The sequence below is a fragment of the Diorhabda carinulata genome, chromosome X (genome assembly GCF_026250575.1).
Source record: "Diorhabda carinulata isolate Delta chromosome X, icDioCari1.1, whole genome shotgun sequence".
NCBI lineage: Eukaryota > Metazoa > Arthropoda > Insecta > Coleoptera > Chrysomelidae > Diorhabda > Diorhabda carinulata.
The window spans coordinates 18,200,522-18,223,872 of record NC_079472.1 but is presented as its reverse complement, the minus strand read 5'-3'; the positions used below and the strand labels follow the sequence as shown (position 1 = coordinate 18,223,872).

The window sequence follows — 23,351 nt, the reverse complement described above, 5'->3', positions numbered from 1 at the left end:
AATTCATAATAAAGTGACAAATACTTATTAGTTAGTTCGGATTTAAACCATCTGAACCCTTTCAGGAGCACGTGTTCGTTAACATCACTTTTATTTTTTACCACGGATAGGAAGAATACGTGAGCTATTACAACTCACTACTATAAAAGCTTCTTTAAAACTACCCCCGTATATCAGTTTCGCATTCGGAATTATATGATACTTTTTATAGTCCTCCAAATAAGAATAAATGAATATTTGGTCTACGCCACTGGCGAGTTTTTAAAAATTTAATAACCTCTCATCTGTTTCGTTCGTCTTTCCCGAATAAAAATATTTCCAGATTGTTTTGGCACTTTGCACAGGCGGTAAATAATAATTAGGCGCCGCACGTATTATTTCTGTCATTTTTTTTATTAAGCCATCGTACTCTCGTGGAATATTTGTTTTTCCTTTAAATACTCAAGAATTCTGATCATTTATCTCTCGGAAAAATGTAAACAAACGGATATTCTTTGTAATAATTTTTCGTAAAACATTCCTAATCATATAAATGTATTGTACCCTATTACAAAGTTAACTAACGATACTTAATCTGAACCTAACCTAACAAAATGACATCATCACCTTATTTAGACATAAAATTCGGTCTGAAATAACTTTTTTGCAATCACGCTGCAGCCAAGCAAATAAACAAGTTCAACTTTAATTAATTCATTGACTTCAACATCATTGGAATGTATAAAACGTAAAAATTTAAGTAATGTTTTCTCGGTATACTTAAAATAACGTATAAAATCATTCGCTTTTAATAATCTCATTGCTAATATTCTAATAATAAGTTATTCAAACACTAAAATGCTTTATTACATATTTTGTTGCTTCATACAATTCTTTACTCGGTTATTTTATGTGGGAAGAATCTGTAATATGAATAAATTAATGTATAAAAATAAAATTGCATCGGCAATGAATGAAGGTTATTATTTTTATGAACTTAATTTCTGTCCTGACAATATACGAGGTTTCTATGGAAAATTCACAACAAACAAATGATCAAGAAATTTTATTTTTGGTAGGTATATCTTGGGGAATTATGGGAAGTTTTACTCCAATTGCAATGCTAAATAGCAAACATATCTGAAAGGATCGGGGTCGGATATTTACTTGAAAAATGTAGGGTATATTTTCTCGGAAATACGTCTCTAAATCCAATAAAAAATAGCATATTTTTCTGGGATCGGAGCTGGAGTGTATTTTAGGAAGTGGGTTATATTCAAGGATATGCATCTCAAGATGAAAAAACAAAAATCTCTTAAAGGATCGGGGTACGATATTTTCTGGGAATGCCTCTATAAACCAACTAGTAAAAAGCAAACATCTCCGAAAGGATTGGTAATGGGATATTTTCTGTTTCTGTCTATTTTATCCATAACAAATTCTCCAAAAAGCATCCGGACTTATGAGATATTTCTCCCCAAACCAAATGCCAAAAAGCACACTCCTTGAAAGGGATTCAAGGAGTAATTTTCAACCCAAATGCAGTGCTGAATAGAAATTCCGAAACTTACCGCTCCCTCAAATAGTAGCGAGGTGTGCCTAGAGATATGTAAGACAATCGGTTTTATGATGTCACGTGTAAAATTATTGAAACACATAACCTCAATGGAAACGAAAAATATAAAATTTGGGTGGGTTTTAAACGTTGGCAGGATCATAGTTCCCCATGAATGATTATTAAAAAAAAACAGAGCTAATGTTGAGGAAAAATTCTAAAATATATGACCGCACACTAAAGAAAAAATTACTATCCCAAAAAAAGGTCGTCATCACTTTTACAGCAAATGAAACCATGTCTACTTCAGAGGAAATCCAATGTCTTGACTTGACGTTATTTCTTACAGGAAAGTTATGGAGGTTCCAGATAAAAAAAATGGAAAAATGAAACTTACACTTACAAATAATTCCTGAAAAATGTTATTTCATATATTTATAATGCCCTGTACAGATATATTTCGGATACTTTTCAAACAACCCTCGTAGCTTTTTGAATAGTTTGTAAAGGATCACGCAAGTATAGTAGAGAGGAAAACGTAGAAAGTTTTGTGGATAGTTTCGAGGGACTTGTATGAGAGATTGCCTACCCAACAAGTTTTTGACGTATTTCAGCGAATTTACCAAATGAAATTAAATAGTATTAAGTGTAAGCTAGGTTTTGATAATTTTGGTGGATAATAATTTATATTTAAAAAATGTACGTTCAATTAAGAAATTTCTGTTCACTGCTTTTGTTGGTCTGTAATTTAAATATTTATTTTGAATAAAAAAAGTGGCGATATAAATAGCCGTTGATCTAAACTAAATTGGTATTTACGACGAGTAGATTTTTTCGTGTTGGAAAACGTTGACTAATTTTTTTGCTGCTGTATTGAATCTTTCAAGCGTTGAATTATTAATTAGAATTTATCGCAAACACGATTCCATTACACGAAATTTTCCGCGCTTTAACCATAAGTGCTTATAAATCCAATGAAAATCCCCTCAATTTTATTCGACGTTCGTAAAGAATGAATATGCGACGCTCCTCGTCGCGAACGTTTGCCCGTCGGTTGTACATCGGCGCCGTCGTGCCTGCCTTTACGAAAATAGACGCTTCTGGTTTCGGGATGAGATTGAAATTCCTGTGGGATTTTTATACTCAGTTGTCGGATTTCGTTTCTTTCAACATTATTAAAAACGATACAAAATTTGTTGTCGCTGTCCATTGAGATGCAGTAGTAAATTCCTTCCTTCTTCTTCTTTTCGCGTGACGTGACCATATTGACTATCATTGCTTCTCCTACCCATTATTTTGACTTGCATCACCAAGTGAAGAAGATCGTATTTTACAGGGTTGCGCTTCACATAACCAAAGTATTCTAATTTACGTTTCTTTACAGTGTTGACTATTTTTAGAGCTTTGCTCATACTCTTGAGCGTATGACATCTTGCCTTCCTCATAGGCAGATCGTGACTACAAAGAATTCTTATCAGTTTTATTCTATTACATTTGCTTGTTTATTTACAACCATATATTTGGCCTTCCTTGTATCAAGCTATAGATGTTCTGGAAGACTATAACAAGACGGTCTACGAACCTTTGTAGTTCTTCAATCGAACTGGCTATTTAAAGAGTATCATCAACGTAGCGTTTATTGTTGACAAGCTTTCCATTAACCAAAAAAGCTTCATCAGTGTTTTCCAAAACTCTTGCCTTCCGTTTGATGCTAATTATTTCGTTAATTATCATTTTTCCTATTAAAACTTCTCCAATCATTTCTTATGTGACTGCAATGAATCTTCTCAGTAGTATATACATTCCAAAAGGTTATAGTGTAATACCTAAGAGGGCTTAGTTATATGGATATGATCCCAGTTTCGTATTTTGAAATCTGGAATATTCTCATGGTAAACTGCTTCCTCATTCACTAGCTACGTCCTTAAAAATAATTTTGAGCTTCAAGAATTCTTCAAGTATTTCCAGGAATAATTTTGTGATTATTCAAGCAAATCTATGAACTTCTCAAAAGTCGTGATCTAGGTACTTTGAACTGGTTACCAGTTAGGTATTACTTTTGGTAAGTATCATAAATTGTTTCTGGATAGCCCCGCTCTCTCATAGGAAAAGAATTTTCCCTTTTTTTATTTGCAAAATCAACAAGAACTGTCGGTAGGTTTCAATAACTTACCTTAGCTTGCCTTTGATTAATAAATGAATCCTTTGGGTTCAGTTAGTGAAATAAGAAACAAAACTCTTCCGTTCTTTATTTGCTTTCTAAATCAACCAGAGCTGTCGGTAGGTTTCAGTCACTTACCTTATCTTGCCTTTGATTAATGAATGAACCCTTTAGGTCCAGTTAGTGAAATAAGAAACAAAACCTCTTTGTTAAAGTTTTTTAAGACCTCAGGTCTTATTCCGTGCTTTTGAATTCTTTTCGTTTTCCTATTTTTAATGCTCGTAATTTGATGGCTTTTTTTAATGAAAGTTATAAAAGATTGTGATCCTGTACTAGTTTTGATTCAATTCTATTGAAACAGATAGCTTGGTGCTAGAGTTATATATATATATATGCCCCTAGTTGTCTCTAGGATACGATATTTTGTAATTTTCTTTCTCTAAATTAATAAGAATATGGTTGAATTGGCAACACGGTTCGAAACTTTCGCCGATCTAATAAAATAGAGAAATAAAATTTAAGTTGCCATGTGCTTGAATTAATCTCCAGATTGAAATCGTTAAAATGCGGAAGAGAAAGGTTGGATTTCCTTGTTTCTGTCCTGATTAAGCGTGTCACTTGCCAATGACAGCTGACTCATTGCGAAAAGTCGTCTAAAGAAAACCACTGCGTTTTCTTTGCATTCCACGCGCTTCCTGTTTTCGAATTCCGTACGGAAAATTTTTGTTTATAAAACCAGGATTGATGACGGTGAATTGACATGGTAAAAATTTGGAACGAAATTGTTTTATGGAAATCTAATGTTTATAGTTTATTCATAAATGCGTAAATTTTCGAAAACAAATACAAAATGTTATTAAAAAATTTGGTAATTTCATATTATCTTGAGAACATAGTTTATGGCTGAAAAAAAATCAATACAACATCGGATTTCAATCAAATTTTTTCTAAATTTCCACTTGTACAGTAGATTTATAATTAATACCGGGGGTTAATAAATAAATAACAAAATTTTAAGGCTTTTAATATGTGATATTAGTTATGTTACTACCGCAATTCACTACACAGCGGTGATAGCAAAGCGGTAAAACTTATTTAAAAAGAATAATGTTTGGAAAAAATCATTTTCATATGGTCTCATTGATTCTAAATGAAATTTTGTATAAATAAACCAATTTGCACATCAAGAGCATTTATAAACATAACCTAGAAAAATAAAATATTTGGAAATAAATATTCTTACACTATACAATGAGAATTTTTACATTCTGAAGTTGAAATCCATTCCGAAATTACACGACTTTACAAAACTTCATTTTTGGCTGTTGTCGTAAATTTTTGAGGTTAATAATTTTCACTTATGACTTGTTTTTGTCCAATTCACCATCCAAATTGTGTCGATTTAAAAATTATGAACCTAACCTAACCTCACTCATCAATTTTCTCAAAAACCGATCCATCCAGGTCGCTATTGACGGATACATCTCAGAAAGATTTGAGGTCAACGCTATATCAGTGTGTTATCGCTGACGATATAAAACTGCGTCGTTGCTCAAATTGGCCCCTTAATAAACTCAACTGACACCCAAATCCGTAAGCAACAACAGATCACTACCATCGATACCTATCTTGAAAACATTTTGGAACTCAAGATTTAGTCCCGTCTGGACATAAAATCTCACTATAACCACAAATTTTTCCGTGTTGAGTGCCCAGGTTCGAAGCAATATGTCCTAGTATAGACACGTGGCCCATTTTAGCTAAGGTAGTTTCATAAAAAACTTGCCTGTTCAATACCAGGTTCTATAACTTCTATCTTCTACAAGGCCCATACCCATCCATCTTTTGCTAGCACATTGGGAGCTCAACTCCCAAGCATACTATGAAGATGCTCGAATTGATATATAAGAGAGCAATTCGACTTATAGGGGACCAAGAGTTGACAAGAAACTTGAACAGCTTAGAACACTAAGACTAACCTCCAAACGCTCAATTTATCGGGACTCCTTGTCTTTCTTGAGCACTACAACCTGTAGATGGCCAAGATGTATATTCTAAAGCATCTCCACGCGGCAGGCACCACAGGAACTACTCGAAGTAGAGTTTACATTGATTTTCCTTATTCTATTTGTCTTTGGGATAGTAGACGTAACGCTTTCTTTGACAATTTTTTTGCATATCTCACTCTGGTAGAAGAATTGGTCATCTTATATATTAAAAACTGATATTCCCGAAATGCTTCACTTGAAATTACCAAAAGGCACTTGGTTCGGACGGAGAACGCATGTTGGCCCCTCACCGCGCCAATGAAATTCACCAATTGTTCTTCCGTGATGGCAGATTTGACCCACGATGAGCTGCCGTTTGGGTACGGGTGCAGTTTTATGTCTTTTCAGCCAACTTTTTGTTCTATGAGCAGGGGTTTTTGACCTTTTAACATTGTTTACCTGGATGGAGAAGGTCGATACAACCTCGGCAACGTTGGCCTTCTTTCTCTTTTTTTTATCAGTACCACTAATTCTGGGGTGTTTGATTCGGTAATTGTCAAAAGCGCCGGCCAGAGCTTCTCCTGTTTGTTTAGATTTGTCATGGTCCGTGCTCTTGCAGAGAACTCGGAATTAGAACACCTGACTCAGGTACTATCGTGAGCTATGATTTGCAGCTGCCCACGTAGGAGCTCCCAAGAAAGACGACCGCTGGGCACCCTCAACAACGTCAAGGTCCAGCGGCTCCTTGAGGGGAATACAGTCTTCAACAATTCAACAAATCGATCCTTTGAATACAAGCAACCTATTCTGTTGAGTAAGAAGAGCCATTCTGTATATTTTGCCTCGAAACTAAAAGAATTAAAGAGAACGTGAAAAGTGATGATCTACTATGATTTCCAAGCTTTAGATGATTTGCTTCGAAATTTTTAGTTGAGTTAAGCTTCTCTCACGCAAGTACATTGATGTAGGTAGTGATTAATTTGAAATACGGAGGGTAGATGAAAAAGTATCCGCCGAACTGCGTTAAATAAGGGTAGCATTAGCTGAAGCCTAAATTTAAAGGATGCGCTTTCTACACTTTTGTACAATGCAAGCTTCAAACTTTCAATAACGAACTACAAAATATTAAATTGTCTACAGCAGCCCTAATCTGGAAGGTTTTTGAACTGTTCGTTTACAATTTTCTTCCTTCTCTCTACCCTTCATACTTGAAACATAAATCAAATAATTTTTTAAAAGCGGTAATTATATAAAAATCATCTCTCACCCCCTATCGGTTGTGGGGGTAATAAAGAAAAGTGTAGCGAATACAAAAAAATTATTCCAGCCGTCGATCATCCCTTGTTAAAAAATAAAGAGGGTTAAAGAATGAAAATTTTACAATTTCGGAATTACGTGTGTTAACAAATTATAAATTTTATTTGAAAATGTATAAACAAAAAATACAACTAAATAGTGAAAATAATATGGAAAAAATATATGAAATTAATTAATTCCTTGGAATTATGAACAATTATAATTGTTAATTGACGTAACCATAAGTAATTATTAATTTATCATAGAAAAATGTGGAAAAATTGAAAATTCAATAACTTAACCCAGCCTAACCTAACCTAACCTAACTTAACCTAACCTAACCTAACTTAAAAAGAATGACCGGCGGCTAACTCCACCTTCCATATATTGTATCAACCCCATAACCCCAAGTCGATAGGGGATGGGGGATGATTTTTAGATAATTATCCAAAAAGCTTTTGTTTCTCGGAATATACAGCGTCACCTATATATGTGTCGTCATTTTACGAGGGGTCTGAGCACGTTCGAGCTATTTTTGATGCCATCATAATCAATTTTCGCTTTTAATTCTAATGAACGCATAATTTCACGACCTACTTCAACATCAAATTTGTTCAACTAATGTACTTGGATATTATTGTGTAGTTTATTAAATTTCATGGAAATTTCCTCCATTTACCGCCGCGTCGAATCGATTTCGTAGAAGGATATTCATAATGCTATGATTGTAATGGTTACTGAAAACCCATTCAATTAGTATACAAAAAGCTATTATGAATTATGAGTACGAATTTTTCCGATTAATTTCCTGAAAATATTTCCGTCTCAATTCAATTTTTAACCATATAACGTCAAATACTGGATAAGAAAACACTAATTTACAACACATTTGTTTCTGACTGAACTATTTTGAAAATTTTTATCAGCATTAGGTTGGTTCGGAGTATCAGCTACGTGGGTATAAAAAAAAATTGGATTTTCTAATAGAAAATTGACGTATCAAGTCCAAGAAAACAAGACTGTGTCGCTCTAAACAGGACGTATGGTCACTTTATTTTTATTTATAACTATAATATTAAACGTAGTTACAAAATGTGAACATGTTTCAGTTGAAAATTTCGTATAATTTTGAAAATTATTGTAAACCAAATATACTACTATTAATTTACCCACTTCTTTACTTTGGTATTAAATTTTGAAGAGAGTTTTTTTAGTTTTTTTCAACTAATATTCATTATATATCGACACTAAACAAGTTTATAAATGTATACCAAACTTTTAATTATTTTCAGTCGAATTTTATCAAAAATTGATATTGCAAATACAGAGTAAAGAATTTTAAGCATCACATCTTAAAAAACTAAATAAATCTGCTCGATTTAGTTTTGATATAAATACTTGTTTTATAACCGTACTAAATAATTTTGGAATGGTGAATTTAATGTGCCTTATGTAAGCGAAGTCGAATAAATTTGGTAGTTAATTATAGCCCGGGAGCCAGATTGTTCAATACATTGTTAAATATTAACATAAACGATATTTTAAATCACTTACGAAATAGTTTCAAGATTTAGCTAAAGAAGTTAATTACATTAGCTATGATTTTTTACCAATGTTACTAAGGGTACGTATACTATTGAAATTCACTTTAGGATACATATTTTATGAAATTCGCGGGCAAAATAGTCGGAGAGCTGGTCGCCACTTCGACTAAGGTACTTTCTCAAGGCTGAAACTTAAATGTTATTTAATATATTTAAAGTAAAAAAAATCAACTTCTGGCAGGGTTAGCGCGGTTGCAATCCACTGTTGTTTGCATATTGCAAATTTTTTATTTAGAAAAATGTATCTTCACAAATCTGGCTCTCAAGTATATTTTTAATAAGTAAATTTTGAGTATAAAAAAATTGCCAGATGAATTGCTCGATTGCAAGTATCTGTAAAATGGATCGAAAGTTGCTAAGACGGGTAGAACAGTATTTTCATTACAAAATATAAGATTGACATATAGGTGAGGGAGTAGAACATTTAAAGACAAATTTCCATTAGATTTGTCAGTTGCAACCTTTCCTCAAATTTGCTAACGAAATACATAAAAATCGCATTTTTATTCTATTTTTTGGATACTTGATTGTTCAATACCCTTTCGTAACTAAAGAAAAATGTATATGAAATTACCTGTCTCATGATATTTTATTATAAATGCCTAACTTTACAAAATAGCTTACAACATATTTTCTTTAGGAATTAGATTAGAATTTCTAATAAAATTCAAGGCTAAAAACCGTGCTGATGCGATTCATAGAGGTTGCAATCTCCAAGATTTCGCATTTCATGCCGTACATGACCCGTGTACACTACGTCGAATTGTCATATTCCGCTTTTTGATCTTAAATAAACTGAAGTAGGGTTTCTGGAGAATAAATTCATCGTTTATTTTTGTATCAATATTATATCAAAAAACGGTCCAACTGAACTAAACCTCAAAAACAAAAAAACGGTGCAAAAACACATGTGCAAGCACTGATCGCTAGAGTTCATTAGAAATGGGCCAGTTTTGCGTGCTACTTCGCACTTTGCCCCACAGTATTATTGTAAATGTTCAAATTAATGCTTATCCTGATCAATGCATTTACGCCAACTCAATGGAGAGACAGCTCCGGCGGAGCAAGTCCTCGAAGAGTTCCTTAATTGCAGTTCGGAGAGGGTGCGTGGTTCTCTTGCAAGAATACAGTCCTTGAGAAGGCTCCACAGGAAAAAATCACAGGGTACCTGATCATCTGACCGTACGGGCCTCTTAACTCCAATTAATTAAAGTACTGCCGCAAACATAACGCGTGGTGTAGCGCAGCTCTATCCTGCATGAAATGATGGATTATCACGAGTGTTGGGTGGATGGATTATCACGAGACCTCCCGCATAGATACCCGCGCACACACGTATACTATTTAGGTTTAATTCTTCTTGAATAGTTGTTCGAGTGCCCGCAGGTATGCTGATTGACCGTACCGTTCAGCTTGAAGGCAGCCACGTCCGACCAAAAAATGAAATGCTGGAGCTGCGTATTACCTGACTGCATCCGAGGTACCACTCGCAAAATTCCAATCGTGAAGTGCGTAAAGGAGACACTTGGCACAGATACAACTTCGTTTTAATCTTTTCCGACAGCGTTGCGATACTTATGAGCGTTGTCGATTTTCCGAGAGCTTTGGGTGACTTATGGCGACCTCTGTATGAGCAATTCTTCAAAACTAGCCCTGATATATTAGTTTTGCGTTCTGAAGTCTTCGATACAATTATTGGGTTGAAAATATTTTTCCACTCATTTATATTTGCAGTACTAAATTATTTCTTCTAGCTCCCGGACTATTATGTTTGACATATCGAAAACAGAATCCTAAAAATCGATCGATGTTCCGTTGAAATGGATTTTGAAAAAAAAACAAGTTAATACTTCAAATCTGGTTCGAGGAATACATAAAAAATTATGGGTAAAATTAACCTCGATAACCACGGATATTGACGATAACGTCTATTTCTAACCTTATTGAACTTTGATTCAGACGAAATTAGTGTTTTTATTTCGTTTCCGTCATTAGATAATTTGTTAACAACAAAAACATTTTTTTAAAATCTATTTCCTTTAAATTTTAAGTATTGACAACAAACCATAATTTTAATTCTCTTATCGTTAATTTCAAGCCTTATATTTATAAATAAGGTCTAAACTATGTTTTTGGTGTTTTTAATTCATATGATTAACACTCCAATCAACATCCAGCTGTCTGGAATATCTTCTGTTTTATATTTAAAAACGATTGACTCATCAAGCTTAATTGTCATAAAATATTTCAAGTTGTTTATTCGCCAACCAGGTGGCACTCAATTTCTTCAATTCAATAACATAAACTGCATAATATATAACACGATAAACAAAATACTCTAACAACAAAAATAAACAAAGCTATTTCTTGTAGACAAAATTTAGGAAACATTACTCCGAAATAATCACTGTAAATATTTTGATACTACAAATGTCTGCATGAGATTTGTAATGAGGTCATTTCAGATCTGTAAGCTTAGTTTTTATATAGAAATAACTAATTAAACTCTATTTTTCTCTATTACCCAAATATTCTGTTTGCAAATAAAGGAAAAATAAAAAACACTTTAAACATATACATGCAAACTGCACTTTCTAACCTTCTCCGAGGCCCAATGGACCTTATTTAAATGTGGTTTACAGTTTGGTTGAACCGTCCTGGGTCCTTAAAACATTATCTTACACTCCATTCGTTTTTTTTTGTGATTTTTTCACTGTACCCTACACAATCTCTTGTTTCGGCGTCTCTTAATCAGCAACAGCGGTAGTTTCTTTCGTCAATAACTTTTTGCTGCTGATTTGAGAATCAGTAATTGCTATACTCTTTTTTCTTATCCTTTTATAAAGAATATAGGCATGTACCATTTCTGTACCATCAACAGCTCAATAGCAATTTTCCTATGTCCAAGTGTTGTAACTTACCATTTGATCAGACAGATCTATAGAAGATTTTCCTTTGTTATAGTCGACCAAGACTTGAGACTTTACAACCACTCCTGATCGTCTGTCAATGCTTATTGTCTCATCAGCATACTTTGTAGAAAGCATCATTATCCTTCCATTTTAATATCGTTATTTTTTCATCGTTTTCTTTGCTAGTAATTTCATTTCTTCAGCTTCTTTTGTACAATATCTATGGGTAGCCCTATTTTTTCGCAATGTCCCCAATGAATGTATTTGGTTTCCTTGCAGCTTTCTGGCTAACTCCAAACTTGTATAATACACACAAAAAACATCATTTTTGCACTTTTTATTTGAAATAAATCTTTTTATTATTTTTCCTTCGATCCACACCCCATATGGGGCTTTGAGGAAAGTTTTTTCAATTTTTGTTGGGGCTCAACGTGGCTCTATTTTTTTCCTTCTTCATTATTTCTTTCTTTTTCTGTTTTCTTTCTATATCCCGAACATTACAACCTATAGAATTTCAAGACTTATATGCAAAGGCAAATATTGTTTACCCTCTTGTGTTTGCTTTTTACATAAAAAAAATTGCATTATAAAAAACCTCTCACTATCCCTCCCTCCTTTATTAGTTCAGTATAGTTAGGAGTTTTGATCAGTAAGCAAGTAAAATTTATTTTTTGTTCAATCGCCAGTTTAATTTTTCATTTTATACTTTCCAATGTTTGATTTTGTCTTTTTTATTCATGATGATATCGCCTTTCGCGTCTGGTAACATTCCTTGTTGCTTCCATTTGAATCCGCCATTAAACTCTTTGATTTTTTGATGTACATTGTGGCTGTTTTGTTTCTTTTGCGTGATTTCAATTTCCTCACACCTCCCTATTGCTTATTCCTCTGTGACCCCTCTGATGTGTTTCTTATTGCAATATATTTCTAGATATTACTTAAGTTTTCTGTTATAATCAATCCCTTCTATCATCCAGGATTTCCTCTTGTTTACTTCCTTCCCTACCATCATTCTTTGACTGTATCTTCTAGCTTCCAGGTTATCTGTTCATAATCGGTTTCAATCTTCATTCTAATTATATCTGTATTAGTCACAGCTTTAAGTTTTTTATTGGGAATCTCAATTGATGGCTGTCAAATTAATTTGATGTTTTCTTGTGTATATTTCGCTGTTTTATTCTAAATACATCAATTATTGAATCTTCGATTCACAATCCAAAATTCTGCCTGGTTTATCTTGGAAAGGTTTTCACTTATACAGCCTTCGTGGTGGTAGCCTGAACAATATTTGTGACCTTTAGATCTGTCTCTTCTGTATATTTTTTCGAGAGATCTTCTCTTGTGTGTATTATGTGCCTGGTATTTATCAAATTATCAAATTTGGAGATAAAGATAAACATTTGCAAGGCATGTGAAGAAGATTTAAGATATGGGGTAAAGGAAATATAAAAAGCCTTCCTTTTGTAATACTAATGGTTTAAAGATAACGGCAAAATTATCATGATGATGGAAGAAGATATGACTAAGCTTCTCAACATACTGCTCCCCAAAATCAAGTTTAAACCAGTCACAATTATTTCCACAGGACGAACTGAATTATTTAGTAAGAGATGTCAGAAGATCTTTCTGATTTACTGACATCTAAGTTGAAACAAAGAAATTCGCTTGCCCTAGAAACTACCTATTTAGAAATCGTGAGGCATAATTTGTAAAACATTTTGCCCAAAACGGACCATTAGTGTACGGTCAAGCAATTGCTGATCTAGTTTTGACTGAAGACTTTTCATCAACTGTTCAAAAAGGAGACTTCAAGCTGTTTCAGAGGAATTATTTTTGAGAATACAATATTAAAATTACAACTGGGAAGTTTGTGGAAATCTAAAAATGTTGAGCTCTCTCTTGGATATCATGCGATAAACTCGTGACTCTAGTTAACATATCTGTTATTTTTTGTTTACGAAACTCGTCTGTGTATAAATGAAAAACAGCAGGATCATCAAATTGTACCGTTATCTAAAATTTTCGACACGGCATCGACACGTGATGATATAGAGAAAGAGTGCAAGAGAAAATTAATGATAATCCTTTAGGAAAATCATTTATTCTATCAGTTGTGCGTAAATAATTGTCGTCATTTATTTTTTGAACATGGCGGTCACGCGGTGAGAGCGTGCGACCAACCCGGTTACTTTATAGACAGGACCGTATTCAGCATCATTTTAAATAAAATTGAAATTATTTATCATATATTTATATATAAATAATATTGTCTGTTGTTGTTTATTGATTGCTTGTATCTTAAAAACACTCATATACATGTTTCCGTTTATCATCTTTGTCGTCATGCTCTGAGGGCAGTCTCTTGATTGTTATGCCGAAAGTCGACTGTAACTTTGTTATTTTAAATAGAGCACCCTGTATATTAACGCAAAATTTTATTATACTTTTGTCTAAAAACTTTTCTCAAAAAATTCTTACTTTTTGAGTTATTAATTTTTTTTTAAGAAATTTGACCGTTGTACACGTTTATAAATTATTTTTTTACGAGGATACCCTTAAAGATATGAAAATGATTTCTGTTCGGTTGCTTTTAGCCAGGTCAGACGTATTTTAATCTATTTGAAAAATTTTTCATTTTATACAGGGTGTGTATAAACAGTGTTCAAAGTTTAACTTCGTAAATATCAATTTTTTTTATTTTTTTAAATAGAACCACCCGGTTTTTTTATTTTAATGCATTCAGGGGTGAAAAATAATGCGAATTCCATTTAAAATAACAAAGTTACAGTCGACCAGGCCATATTTGAAAATATTTTATTTAAAAAGATTGTATCCAAAAACCCAAACGTAGAAATTTGTGTGGTAGTAGTGTTGTTAATAGTTTTTTACTGTTTGTTACAGAAAATGAAAACTGATGACAAAAATAATATGCCCAAAGTGCGGATTGCTGTTATAGGAAAATCCAACGTAGGAAAATCAGGTAGGTGATTTTTAGATAATCAATTATGATTTTTTCGTGGGGCAATTTCATCTATTGCTGTACGTAGTAAACATTCAACGTCTGAGTAATTAACAAAATTAAATCCAACTAAACTCAAGAGCCTACCGGCGTTCTTGAGCTCTATAAAAGAAAATATAAAATCAATAAGAATACAATTATCGGATACGTCCCTGTCCTAAATACCAACCTGGTGAATAAGATTATTTTCAAAGGGACACTTGATCATTAGCCTACTTAAAAAATGGTGTAATTGGTGTCCATCTCTACTGACCTGACGTTTCCCAATTGACAATATATCTGTGTTTGCTTTTAATTTGCCAGTTTATTGTGGAATACAGGTGACCTAATTACACGAAAATAAAAGAGGGTTAAGGTTGGTAATTTTCTGCAATACACCTCGAAAAATAAATTTATAAATTGACAGAAGAGAGGAATTTTCAATAAAAATTTTTCATGTAAATATTTGATTGAATGAAAATTGAAATGACTAAGCATGAAAAAAAATTGGTGGGAATTAATTTTCATCTCAGGGCGGGAGAAATTATTATTTATGGCAGGGCCACACAAACAATACACACAAAAAATGTTAACGTTTCGTTGTAAACAATTGTGAAATTAATCATTAAATGAAAAATTAATTAAACAATGGAAAATATTTATTCTAATAATTGTTAATTGTAATTGATTTTTGTACAAAAAAGAGATTTATTAATTCTACTTAACAAACAAGTGCCAGTGGCGTAGCTAAGGGTAGATAAACTATCCCTTGCACTTAATGGACAATTAAAGTAAAAAATTGTGATAAAATTCCTAAGAAACTGTTCGAATTTCGTTTGGATTGAGCTGTGGAATTAAACACTTGAATAGTCGTTGAACGTTCAATTTATTACTATCAACTAACCCGAAAAAAGATGTCGTAGGCATCAAGTTAAGGAAAAAGATCCTGTGTACATGACACTATCCAAATTAAACGTATTATGGTATGCCTCACTAGATGAGGTCGCATCAGAGGTGATAAGCTTTGAAAAAAGGTTAAAAAAGTGTTAATATTTCCATTTCTTTTGATATTCCAATAAAAACACTATGAGACAGGAATAAATAACTGGTTTATCAATACTTTCATTTAAAATTCATTTAAATACATAAATTAATTACCACATGATTTCTATACAGCCAAAAAACGTTAATTCTGTAAAAAATTAAATTCGTCATGTATGAAAATTTAAAAAAATCAAATTCATATTGTTAGCATTTTTATATTTTAATTCGAATTTCGCGCTCTAGAAAGGGAATGTTGAGAGGTTAGGTTGGTAATACCGATCGAGACTTCAGCTGTAAACTTCTTTCTTGGATGGCCAGAATAAATTAAAAAAAAACTTTTTCAAAATGATCTTTATTTTTATTATGTTTTCATCTATCTGACGCAAGTCTCGATCGGTTTAATTCGAATTAAAATATAAAAATGCTTATAACATGTTTTTCAGCTTTTACGTAGTATATTTTTCAATATATTCTCCCTTTTTGGATGCTTTTCGTGACCATTGCATTGTTTTGGAACGGACTCTCCGTTCCGTTGGCACTCCATGTGTTTTTTTTGCATATGGGTTCATAGTAAACATTCCACTCGCCGCTGCACACCCACCTTGCACTAATTTTTGTCATATCAAAATCTTTAGAACATTTGTTTTGGAAATTCCGGTCTTTTGTGCAATTTCTTTAGTTTTCGGGCGCCGGTCACTTAGAACTGGAATATTCACCATCACAGGACCTTCGCGCATGTGGGTTATCATTTAATGATTCTCGTCTCCAGCGAAACAATTTAGACCGATTCAATTGTTGAAAATGATGGACACAAATCACCGTAAACAGTCAGTTTTTAATTTGTGTTGTTGTTAATCCTTATTAAGTCAAGAATTTGACATTGTTGTCATGCGAGTGTTATTTGAGTTGTTTACAGAAAATTTAAATACTCTTGACATTGGTCAAAAAATGGAATTAAATCGCAAACATTTAGTGAACTTGATTATTCATTGTCTTGTTCTAATGCTTCAGAACGGCGACGCTCACTATTTGGAAATTTTAACAGATAGGCAAACCTCCTATAAATAACTGACGATCATTTGCAACCAGTTTGTCTTGAAAAATCTTTTTTCTACATGTTCATACAAACAATGTCTAAATCTTCTAAACAAAGTCTAAATAATGTTTTTCACAATATATTTCTTTCAGTGTTTTGCAAAATTTCTTCTTCATCAATGTCTACTAAAAGATAGCAGTAAATATTTTCATACCATCTCCCCGTACAAACTGAATCAATTATTTTATTTCTTCAATTTTCAACAATATACCAAAAGATGTTGAATTCATTATTACTATGTTGAATTGAAGTTTACTATAACGCTCTAAAATCTGCCAATGAATTCCATTTTTGAACAAAAGTGAATTAGTTCTACTCGCATACTTTCAATATTGCATTTGGCTGTCAAAAAGATTTGTTCGCGTTGAATACCGCATAATTTGACAAAATTATTGTTGAAACTTATCACTGATGCGTACATGTTTTGCGCACGCACTTCGTTTACTGCGTGAAACCAAGAACGAGATCTGGCTATTAAATAACGAGACAAAAAAGGGTTTTATCATAAAAATTATTCTACATTCGAATGCTCCCCTTCAATATATTCGCCTCCCCACACCACACACCTTTCCATACGTTTCTTCCATTGATCGAATCAGTTCTGGAAGTCTTCTTCGGTGAGCGCCTTTAAGAGCTCTGCTGTGTTTTGCTTTACCGCTTCTATGTACTCAAATCGGGTCACTTTCAAAGCAGATCTTTTTCTAACCTTTCAAGGAAATCTGAGCAGATCCGTTGACGCAAGAGCTTCTGGTGTGGAGTCAGACTTTTTGGCACCAACTTCGCACAAACATTTGTCGTGTGTAATTCCTCGTGTAAAACGTTTCTAACCGTTTTTTTATCGGCTTTTACAGTCTCGGCAATCATTCGGATGCTGATTCGACAAGTTGAAACAGTCACAGGGCGACTCGGCCCTCACTAAAGCGCTTTCACCGCTCGAAAACACGCACACGAGATAGAGAATTGTCCCCATAGACCTCTTGCAACAGTTTATAGCACTCATCATATCTTAGGAACAAATTAAAACAAACTTTGCTGAGGCAACAACGTCTAAGGATCCGCTACGCCACTGACAACAACGAAATAAATGATTATCGATTAATGATCTGTTCACACTATACAAGGCATAAAAAGCTATTCATAATTTGTAAAATGTCTACGAAGCGTTTACAGAGAACGAAATTGGGTGTAACAGGTAACGATAGAAACCTCCAGACATAAACATATCAAGAAACGAATCTAATATTTACGTAATTGATGAAAACTAGAAAATTGGTTCATAATGATTACGTGGGTGAACAAAAATTAGCGAAATCCAACGGTATGATCTCATTATTTTCGTATCTATTCAATTTTCTATTTATTTCATCTGGCTTGAACGCGTAATTAAAAATATCATATGATATGCGAAAAAAAAGTATAGAAGTTATTACTTCTATTTATAAATTATGATTGGTTTTACCTGGTAAATATTTCTATTATACAGTGTGTCTACTTAAATTGGAACCATATGGAAAACTTTTTTATTTGTGGTTTTATGAAAAAAAGTTATTCTTGATAAAAAGTTCCACATGGTCCAAAAGTTAAAAGGCAACCATCTGATATCAATTTTTCAACGCAGTATACGAGATTTGTTAAAAAATATGAATTTTGTGCAAGAGTAAAGTACCTTTATTTTTTACAATTCAGAAAAATGTTATAAAGTAAAGTTGTTTTGAATTGAAAGTTATATTCAAATATGCAAATACAACCATTTATTATGAAAATTCAGGTTTCGTAATTTTTTACTAATCATTCTGTGCACAAATTTCAAATTTGTTGACAAACCTCGTATACTGCTTTAAAAAATTGATGTTAGATGGATGCCTTTTAACTTTTGGACCATGCATAACTTTTTATCAAGAATAACTTTTTTTTTCATAAAACCACAAATAAAAAAATTTTCCAAATGTTTCCAGCTTTATTAGACACACTGTATAATCGAGAAACAGGAGACTAAATCTGACAATATTTTTATTTAAATCGCTTCCTGTATATTAAGTATGTGCTGTAACTCAAATCCAACCAGCACTAGACATAAATCCCCATTTTGAACATCTGCATCGCCCACCAATTTTTCATAAAAGTCTTAATTGAGATACAAATTCTGGGTTCCGTACATTTGGCCCGCCCCTATATAAAGAGTAAGTTGAATATAATTTTATTATGATCGATATCCTTGGAATTTTTCATACTTTGATATTCCAGCTTGATTTTTCAAATAGAAACAAAGATAACTATTATTTTAAATTGAAACATCAAAATCTCTTGATCTCAATCAATTTTTTTTCTATTTTTTGGCAATGCAACATTAAAAGCTTTCAATATTGTTTAGAAAAGTTTTTCGCACTTGAATAACAATGTTTATTTTTAGAATAATATAAAATATTGAGAATTCTTTATAAAAACACTGATAGATGAAAACTAACTGAAATAACAAAAAAAATTATAATTATTTCTCTTGTTTGGCGTTACATAAATTATTATCAATGAGACAGGGACGGTTTACACAAAGTTTGAAGATAAATATTTGTTTTTATAAGAAACTACGAAAAATATATATATATATATATATATATATTTATTTTTTTTTACAGCCTTAACTGTAAGATACCTGACAAGAAGATTTATCGGAGAATATAGAAGTAACACAGGTAAATATTACTTATTATATTAATTAATAAGGTTCAGTAAAATTTTGGTGGAATTGTATAAAAATTCAAGATATAACATCACTCAATAAGTCGTGTGAATATCACACAGATGGCGCTGCCACTGTCAAATGCATATGACGTTTATGAAATACCAAGTTTCAAAAGACTATGTGTCAAATTTCATGACATTTCGATTAGTCAGAAAAAAGTGAAGTTACTTTTGTTATTTTTAAAACAATTCAATGTGTGTTAATTTATAATTGCTTTTTGTTGAAAAAAAATACTGTACAAGCTCAGCAATGGCTTCAAAAGTGTTATCGGGACTCTGCTCCATCGATAAGAATGATTTGTTATTGGTTTGTTGAATTTAAACGTGGTCGATGATGGTGAACGTTCCGGTCGTCCAATTGAGGTCGTTATTCCAGAAAACACCAAAAAAGTCAACGACAACGACGTGTTGATGATTCAGAGTAGTGTTTGGGCATATTTACACGTGATAAATCAGATTTGGTTCGATATATGACAATGAATGAAACATGGATACATCATTTCATTCCGAAATCGAAACGATCATAATCTGAGTGGACTGCAGTCGGTGAACCATGTCCAAAAGACACAACAGTCAGCTGGGAAGGTTATGGCTTCAGTATTTTAAGATGCGTATCTCCTGCGTATACGATCTCCAAAAGGAAGAGACCATCAATAGCGAATATTATATAGAGTTGTTGGATCGTTTGAATGCAAAAATCAAGGAAAAATTGCCTCATGTGTCGAAAAAAAATCCACGGTTTCACCAAGACAATGCGCCGATTCATAAATCGATGACAACGATGGTTAAATTCAACCAATTACATTTCAAATTGCTTCCTCGTCCACCATATAGTCCAGATCTAGCCCCCAGTGACTACTGGTTATTGGCTGATCTCGAAAAAATGCTCGTTGGTAAAAAATTCACCTCAAATGAAGAGGAAGAAGCCTATTTTGAGTCAAAAGACAAATCTTTCTACAAGCACGACATTGAGAAGTTATAGAAGCGTTGGAATGATTGATGATGAATAAAATCACACGACTTATTGAGTGATGTTAGTCCTAATATTATTTTTGTGAAATTCCACCAAAAACTATCTTAACGGATCTTAACGATACGACTTCCGAAGAATCCTGGTTTCGAGATTAATACGTTTATCTTTAATATTTTATTGACATTTATATAATAAATGATATCGTAGAAAAGACTTTACACATGTGGAATTAATGCATGAAAAAAAGTTTTCCTTACATCTCGGTTGAAAGTACCTACTTCGAGTCAGAAAGGTGGAGATTCGTGCATTGGTAGAGCTGCCCTTCAACCTTAGTAATTTGTTACTAAATTTTGGGTAAGTTACTGTTTGACAGTGACGAGTGTAAAATAGATTAACTCTATTTAATTAAAAAATCATTAAAAAGAATGATCTCAACAGACGAATGTGTAGATGAAGAGGAGATAGCTAGAAATTTCTAAAAAAAAACTAGTGTACACCACAAGGGCAGAAATTTGACAGCTCTACATTGTGCGCCATAATCTTAACTTTCTACCCTGGTAATGTTAAATACTAATTTATGAACGCCTGCGAGGTTAAAAGCAATGAAGTGATAATCTACATTTGCTTTATTTACTTGATGTTATGCATCAAATAAAATAATTGAGGCGAATGATTTTAATTCTATATTTCATCTTCAACAAAAGTCGTTGATAGCGAATAAAAAACATTTAATTTACGAATAGATCCAGGTGTACAAGTAGTTTCAATTAAAAGTCCACATTTAGAAAAAATTTTGAAAAAAAAACACTAAGGTATTCACTTTTAATTGTGTCAGAGAAGTCGATTTGTTAAAGTAAACTTTAGATTTGACATAACTCTACAGGAAAAAGTCGATAGGTATTAAATCGGGACTGCGATTATATCAATTATCTTGGAGATTAATTTGCCGGGAAAAATTTCACGAGCTTGAGGCAGATATCTTTTGGACGTGTGTAAAGTTGCTTCGATCTACCGAAATTTCTCCAACTCAGGCACGAGGAAGTCGTCTAACATCTGCACATAACGCTTTTGGATTGATTGCACTCTAGTTGCCGCAATTTTGCATGTTGATGTGGGAAAACAAGATGTTGAATCATCTTTATTGCGAAGTCAAGTTTCTCCTAGGGCTTACATTCTTGCACAAACTGAATTTTGTAAGAGTGCAGCCCCCAATACGGGTAAAATTCGAAATAATGATCTATGCACTGTTGAAGCAGCATAAATAAATCAGGTTTGTCACGAATTTTGATAAATCGAGTGTTGATCCGCTCGTAGTAATCTTCTAGACCCATTTTCCAATCAATCTACCGCCTGGTTTCAAGTAAAAATAGAACTACTATCATTTAATATGAATAAAATCAGAACTTATCTAGTTGACTGTTGTGAAACTAACTATTGGATATGATTAAAGCTTATTATACAGACTTATGATAAAATAATGCACAAAATTCGTATAATTTACAACGTTCATTTTTGAGAATACGTTACTCAAGAAAAAACTGAAAGAATTCGTAAAAACCGGAATAAACTTGATTCCGAGTTGATGAAAAAGCTACATAATTAAAATAATTGAAACTTGAAGTTACCTAGGAAGAAAATGTTTTTATTTATTTCAATTGGAAATTATCAATGTGAAGTCATATTTGGATAAAGACCGAAATAAGTCGAAGCATCAGTTTTTACCCGTTTTTCGAAATTAGTTTTCTATCAGAAAGGACTTAAAACAAAGACGATTTATCAAGGGAAATATATATTTTGCTCCAGCTAAAATTTTTTATATTTAATTATTGACAAACAGACGTAATATTGTATTATTTTAATATTTTTCAAATATTTCTTTCTGTATTTCAAAACGAAACACACAAAATCCCACTAAAAATAACAACTGATAATGCTCCAAGCTAATTTCACTTAGTGTCTCGGAATTCGTATCTATTGCGCATACCAAAATTTTTGGCAACCGTCGTACCAATCCCAAAGTGTTTTTTTTTTTTGTATTATTTTCATGAATCTGTTTTGAAACTAATGCTCCGTCTAATTTTATGAAACTAAATATTTTTTAACATGTAAATTCAACTATTAACATCATTTCCGTACAGAATTTTGAATATAAGTAAATGCAAATACATACAACTAATATTCCTACAGTTCTAGTACTTGTAGGGGGAAACTTGAAATATTTGTTCATTTCATTATATAGTATCAAAAGTTTTCGACAAATATGCGACAAAAGTAAAGAATTTTAGTTACGTCTTCTTAGTACCCCCCAGTGAAAAATCAAAGCCTTTTCAACGAAAACGTGCGTTAAGATAAAGAAACTGATCATTTCAAAGATCGAGACCAATTACACCGATGCCAAGAGTTCAATTACGCTTACATACAAAATTATTATTTGGCTGTAGTAGCGGGGGTTATACTAAAACTTCACCCTAAATTGGATACTATTGGCAATGTTGCCAGCTACTTCATTGAAGTGACAAATTGCGTTAAAAGATTAACCTGTTTTAGAGCACCAAAAGGTCTAAGCTATGTTGTCAAGCCAAATATGTACCAATGGTTTTTAAGTAATGTATTTGCTAAAAATTTATATGAATAACAATTTTCTTTGAAACGTATTTTGATTTAAAAAATGACGGTGTATTTGCAAAACAATATAGAAATTGCGTGCCAGATATTTCACAGAACATTGTTGAAAATATTTGCAAAATTTTACAAAACAATTCATAGTTTGTGATAATATTTATTTCAGTTTTTCTAAAACAAATAGACTTTTGAATGAAAACTAGCTGCGTAAAAAGTTGCGGAAATAAACATATTTTATTTAGCTTCTTAGAAACAGATGCATTAATTCCAATAACATTCGAAAACAGAAGTATTGGAAACGAATTCATATTTTCTTGACAGGTGTAAATAAGTTTTCCCGTGCCAAGTAATCAATTTTCCCTATATACACAGTAACAGTTAAAC

At 32.6% G+C, this 23,351-nt stretch overlaps 1 protein-coding gene across 1 annotated transcript in view; it reads left to right on the top strand.

Annotated features, from left to right (window-relative positions):
- Positions 1-23,351, top strand: part of LOC130900714 (ras-related and estrogen-regulated growth inhibitor-like protein) — a 46,024-nt gene that overhangs the window by 5,439 nt on the left and 17,234 nt on the right. Inside the window, exons 2-3 of the mRNA XM_057811514.1 lie at positions 14,398-14,475; positions 19,267-19,323. Coding sequence (XP_057667497.1) covers positions 14,400-14,475; positions 19,267-19,323 — 133 coding nt within the window. The 5' untranslated portion in view covers positions 14,398-14,399. The remainder of the gene's footprint in view (positions 1-14,397; positions 14,476-19,266; positions 19,324-23,351) is intronic.